The sequence below is a fragment of the Emiliania huxleyi genome (assembly GCF_000372725.1).
Source record: "Emiliania huxleyi CCMP1516 chromosome Unknown EMIHUscaffold_20, whole genome shotgun sequence".
Lineage (NCBI taxonomy): Eukaryota > Haptophyta > Isochrysidales > Noelaerhabdaceae > Emiliania > Emiliania huxleyi.
In genome coordinates, this window is record NW_005200600.1 from 358,273 (window position 1) to 364,272 (window position 6,000).

Consider the following 6,000-nt stretch of genomic DNA (forward strand, 5'->3'; position numbering starts at 1 on the left):
GGTGAAGAGGCCATTGAACGAGCCCGCAGCCGCATGAACCAAATGGCGCGGGAGGTTGCTCAACCCGTCGCCGGGGCTAGTGCGCTGCTTCTGCCGCCCACGAGTCTTTATTTGCGGCGCCCTCGTCCCCCGCTGCGTGCCGTCAATGTTTGTATTCGTCGGCCCGCTTTGCGGCGTGGCCACCCCTGTCCCCCCCGGCCACAAAGGCCGCCATTCGCGGTAGATGAAGAGCAGCACAAACGGCAGGTTGACCCACATGCTCCAGGAGACAAAGTCAAGTCCCGCGTCCGCCTCGGTGCGGAAGCCAATTAGGTCGCCCCACATCGACACGTTGGGGAGCGACTTGACAAAGGCTTCCACCGCAGTCAAATCGGGTAATTTCTCAGCGTCTCGCAGCTGCGCGAAGAACACGCGCGCCATGCAGAGGTGCAGCAGCACAGCGAGTGGCATCACAAATGTGAGCACCACCTTCACACAAGACTCGTCGGTCCGCGGCGCGGGGTGGAGCCGATGCAGGAGGTTAGTCTCGTCGATCGCGATCGAGACGACGATAACGAGGAGGACGACCCAGTGGAGCAACGGTATGGCGGCGGAGCAGATGTAGCACATGACCGCGAACTTGGTCACGATCTGCAGGCGGTCGACCACGTACATATCCGCGCCGTCCCCGGCGTAGAGAGCGTCCATCTCGAGCTGGGTGAGCGCCTTGGGCGCGTAAAAGATTCGGCCGACGTTGCGGATCAAGCCCCACCCTTGGACAATGCACGTGATCATGAACAGGTCGACCATCATGCCGTTCACAAGCATGAAACCGCCCAAGATGTACCAGTCGCGGTTGAGCGAGAGGGCCGTGTCGGCCACAAACGACCCAATGGTCGAGATCGTCGCCATCACTTGGAACACGACGAGCTTGAGCACCTAGGTGGGAGCGTGTTGTGTGAGCGCTCGGAGCACCTACCTCTGCACTCTCCCGAACTGGCGGCGTAGATCGCCTGCGACACCTCCTTCTGCGTGACGGAGATGTGCCGCATCAGGGAGACTTCGACGATCGGGACCACGATGAAGACGACGAGATATCCCGAGATCAGGATGGTGGTGCCAAAAAAGTTTATGAATGTGTCTGCCGCGTGGTTGTGTTGCGCCTCCAGCACCTTGGGCTGGACGTATGCGGTGAAGCCGATGATGGCCGCCCCCGCTAGGGAAAGCAACGACATGTAGATGGTGCCGCGGATCTGGCGCGCCATCCCGTCGGTGCTGCCAAGGTTCTCCCAGATGATGTCGGAGGGCTCAGCGGCGCGTCCACAGAGGAAGGGCTCTGGCCGAATCTCGGGAAGCTTCATCAAGCCTTGTTTCACGAGCGAGATGGCGTCGGCTGCATTAGCAAAAGTGATGAAGGCGACGCCCGCGCTAGTTGGCCCTTCCGCGCCGTAGGTGGCCGCGAGCTTCGCCGCCTTGTCCAGCTTCTCCTCCCGCAAGGCGCTCACCTTGGCCAGGGCTTTGCGCAGCTGCTCAAGCCGAGTCGCAGCACGCGGCGAGAGTCGGCCGTTCCGCTGGAGCGCAGCTTGTAAGCCGTGGATGTCGGTGCTGTACGCCTCGCGCCTCTCTGAGATGAGCCGGATCTCGCGGTGCACCAAGATGAGCTCTCGCTGGTGCAACGGCACCGTGATGGCGACGTGAGGCCCGCGGAGCTCAAGCGAAGCCTCGAGCGCACGCTTGATTGGTGCGGCGGTGAGGTGGCGCGGGAGGCCGCTCACCTGCACGGTGAAGTCCGCCGGCGTCACGTGCTTGTGCTCGACCCGGCGCGCGTCGCGCCGAAGCGCCGCGGCCATGAAGAAGAGGTACGCCGTCATGATGCACGAGATGAGGAACTCGGTGGCACCGTAGGCCGGCGCGACCTGGTCGGCGTTACCGAGCGAGGTGCCGGTAAAGAGCCAGGACTGAAGGCTGGTCTGCTTGTCCGCGAGCTCATCGCCGTACGCGTTGGACACCATCGACGAGACGGATAAGAGCGCGAGGAGCGCAAAATAGGCACGCAGCCGGTGCAGCAGAGATATATACGTGTATGCGCCCGTCCCGAGCGCCTCAAAGTCGGCCAGCTTGGCCGCGCGGCGGCTGCGTGCGAACGTCTCGCCAGTCGCAGGATCCAACACCAGTCGATTCTCCGCTCTCTGCTTTGCAAGAGCCAAGGAGGGCGGAGCGGGCTCGTGCAACATACCTCTGGACGAGGGAGCGCCGATCTCTTCACGGTACCTCGCACGTACCACCGACCACCACCGGCGGCCGGCTGGGCTGGGCGGGTCCATCACCGACATCGCGCGCCTCGGTGCCTGTCCAGGGGGTCTGTTCTCCCTTAGCTGCAGGGTCGCCTCCCGCTTTTGGTCGGCCGTCCGGGCCCAGAAAAGAAGAAAATTGCGGCGGGCTTTAAAAGGTCGGCAGCTGTGAGCCGCGAAATTCGCAGGCAGATTTTGTATGCCGAGGCGGGCCCCCCGGTGCCGAACCTGTCAGACAATTGTACTCTAGCGACGACAGAATGGTGACGCACAGACACACCTGGACTGCTACCCCAAAAACACCACGGCGGCCGCCGTAGCGGCCACCACCACCACCCCGCCGACCGCCAGTTCCGTGTTGTGGTTATTGGGCTCCGGCGGTCGGCAGCACATGGCATAGCAGATGCTGCCATCGTCACGCGCGTACCCGCTGCTGCCGGGCGTCTCGGACCAAGCGCACGCGTACTCCTCCACCCAGCCGCACTCGCAACAACAGTACTGGAAGCACGGGCTGCCGTCGTCCCACGCGTACCCCAAGTTGCCGGGCGTGGGCGATTTGGGGCACGCGTAGTCGGCCGTCCACGGACACGCGCCACACTGGTCCGACGGGATCCGCTCGTCGTCCAGCCGCTCCGTCTCGGTCGTGCCCTCGTGCGTCTTGCAGAGTCCGCTGCGAAACGTCGGCGAGCCGGGCGCGCAAGCGACGGTGTCGATGTGCGTGCCGCTCCAAAGGCCACCTGCGACCTGCACCACCACGTCCTGCACCGCATCCACGGCCGGCTCAGTGTGTGTCGCCTGCACGAAAGCATCTGCCGCGTCGGCGAGGGCGCCGCTCGCCGCCGCCGCCGCCGCCTCTGAGTTCGCGCTGAGGGAGCTGAGGCCGGAGATCGGCCAAAAGATCTCGGCGAGCGCAGCGTTGATGCTGGCGACGAGTCCCTCGGGCCGTGGGCCGAATGCGGGATCCCACGTCTCGGGGTCAGGCCCGAAGCCTACGTGCTGAATACCCCAACATCGGGGCGGGAGTGCGGTCTTGTGCAGAGTATCCAGAGCATCATGTGAACGCAATGGGGTACGATGCTATGAAGACGGCGGAATGCGGTCGAGTGCAGCGGAATGCGCGGGTCCTCTCGAGCGCTAGTTGGACGACAAGACTACGTCTTCCGCTTCTACGGCCCGATGCAGAGCTCGCGCGCGAGAGAGGCCGAATTGACCGGCGAGGACGAGTTTTCCACCCGGTCGATGGCGCCCGTCACGACCAGCGTCTGAATGCCGAACGCCCCGAAGCAGTTCTTGATCGCGCCTCGTTTCCCGGCCGACAAGAAGAAGTCGTTCAGCTCAATCCGGTCAAAGAGCAGCAGCCCGATGGCCTCGGCTTCGATGTCGCCGCTCCCCTGCCCGAGGACGAGCTTCGTCGCGAGCGTGTCCTCTAGCGTGTACCGCAGGCGCACCTTGGCGCGGACTCCATAAAGCCGGATGATGAGCGACATGCGGTCCGAGTCAAAGAGTGTCTTGACGGGGCTCCCTGCCCCGAGGAGGGACTGCATCTGCTCGCCGAAGAGCTTGGAGAGAAGCGAGAGAGCTCGGGAGCTGTTCGCCGGCACGTCGACCGCAGGCACCGCCCGGAGATCCTCTGCCGCCACCTTGTCCGCCGCCGCTAGCTGCTGAAGTGCCCACTCCCGCAGTGTGAGGGACACCGCCCTACCCCCCAGCGCGCCAAGCCCGCGGCCGTCGACAGCGACGCACGTGTGGACTGGGAAGTCCGGCATCGATGCGGGGCAAGGGAGCGGGTCGTTGCTGCCCTGCTTGCAGCAGGCGCTGCCGTTGCCACAAAAGCTGGGGCACGCGCCCGCACGATGCCCACACGGATACCAGCAGTCTGCGGGCGGCGGCAGCGGCGGCGGCGGCGGCGGCTGCGCCGGGGGCGGGGGGGTCGCCCTCTCCCTCTGGTACTCTTTCTCGGAGCAGGCCGCGGATCGCGTCTTTTCCACCGCTATCGACTCGGTCACTTGCTGCGAGAGAATCGCGGACACCCCGGGGCCCAGCCAAAGACGCGACCGGCCCTGTGACGGCGCAGAAGGCAGCTGCAGCGACCCGATGTACCGGTTGATGGCCTCCTCGATCAGAGCGGACCACTGGCGGGTGAGAGGCCGGCAGCCGGGAGGCAGATCCACGCGCTCGGTGTCCGGCTGCACGTCGGGCATCGCGGTGTATGTTCCAACCGGCGAGTCATCTGTCGTGAAGAGGTCGAGCGACAAGTCGGGCGTGACGAGGTCGAGCGAAGAGTCGGGAAACGCATCAAGGCTGTGCTCGGCCGGGAGGAGGTTGCGGAGGGCCGCCAGCACGAGCAGCAGAAGCAGCGGAAAGGCGAGCCGCGGGTGGGCACGCGTGTACTTCTGAGACGGTTGCAGGGTGGTCTGCATGTCGCGCGGTGGCGAGGAGAGCTCCGCTAGCAGCTCCGCCTCCGCCTCGGTGAGCGGCGAGCCACCGTCCGCCGGCAAGTGTCGTCCCTTCGCCGCCGTCGAGCTGCTGGGTCCGGGGGGGTACCCCTCCCGCATCCCGTTCGCCCAGCTGGAGCGCATCACCGCATCGCCGCCGTCTTCATCAGACCATCGACGAGGGCTGTCGGCAACACACAAGCCTCTCTCACAGCAGGCTGGCACGACAAGGGCGCGGAAAGAAAGAAAACAGACAGCCACAGAGTGATTGATTGTTGTTGAGAGTGATGGGAGGACGGCACGCCGCCACCACACAGGGATTTTAAGTGCCCAGTGTCGTGCGAGTCAGATCAAAATTCTTCTTTTGATCGGCTTCCCGTCCCGACCTACTGTGTTTTTGTTTTTGCTTCGGTAGTCGCAAAAAAAACTAGCAACAAGTACATGTAACATGGGGGCTAGTCGCCGACCACACCCACAAAGAACCCTGCACAAAGATCGCAAGGGCGGGGACCTGTTCCTTTTTACCCATCTCACACTAGACTCTAGAGAGACCGTTTTATTTATTGGATTTTGGATTTGGGCGCAATTGAAGAACTGGTGCGCCACGCGCGCTCTGCGTTGGCCATCCGCTTCCTGAATCGAGCACTTAGGAGTGTAGCCACTTCGGAGTGTAGTTGGCGCCGCGAAGATGGAGTGTAGCCACGCATACATCAGGGCATGCTATTGCGAAGGCGGGCGCCCGATATTTAGCCGTCCGATATTCGCCGTCGCCGATCGCCGGTTTGTCGTTCCTTGGATTGATTTCCTGGATACATCGCGTTTTGGCTGTGTCGATAAGGTACTGACTGGAGATGAAGTGCATACACCCCTCTCGCGCATGCAAGACATGACCGTCCGGCGTTCGCCTCGAACATGTCGCTCCGCTGGCAAGTCGCCGCCTTCCGCACGCGCCGTCCGCTGGTCGGGTGATGGTGCGCCCGCTTGGTTTTCTTTACGTCATATCTGGGCAACCAGACAACAAACACAATTACGTCTTCGGATCCTATCTGGGTAAGAGGATACGGGTCACTTAAAAGAAAGAAAGAAAACACACAACCCAAGGGAGGGATGGGAGAACTTGTACTCGAGTAGGCGCGTGATTTTTCTTCAGCCCCAGCCGGCCTGAAGGCGGGGTGCTACGTCGCGTACACCCGCGTACACCCGCCTGCGCATGGCCACCACCTTCTCGCAGCTGCAGCGCTACGGCCGCATCTACTCGGGCGGGAAGGTCGCCGTCTCTGCCGACGGTGCGCTGC

At 63.4% G+C, this 6,000-nt stretch overlaps 2 protein-coding genes across 2 annotated transcripts in view; one reads left to right on the forward strand and one right to left on the reverse strand.

The window, feature by feature from the left end:
• Positions 1 to 2,558: 2,558 nt before the first annotated feature.
• Positions 2,559 to 4,849, reverse strand: EMIHUDRAFT_203830 (hypothetical protein; the record flags this gene model as incomplete). Its single annotated transcript, XM_005781625.1, has 3 exons — positions 2,559 to 3,029; positions 3,482 to 4,103; positions 4,221 to 4,849. The coding sequence occupies 3 exons, from the start codon at positions 4,847 to 4,849 to the stop codon at positions 2,559 to 2,561; spliced, it is 1,722 nt and encodes a 573-aa protein (XP_005781682.1).
• A 1,066-nt stretch (positions 4,850 to 5,915) lies between these two features.
• The window catches only part of EMIHUDRAFT_99690 (hypothetical protein), a gene marked incomplete at both ends in the record, with an annotated part of 7,052 nt that continues 6,967 nt past the window's right edge, over positions 5,916 to 6,000 (forward strand). Inside the window, one exon of the mRNA XM_005781626.1 lies at positions 5,916 to 6,000. This exon is cut by the window's right edge and continues 388 nt beyond it. Within this exon, the coding sequence (XP_005781683.1) occupies positions 5,916 to 6,000 (85 nt within the window).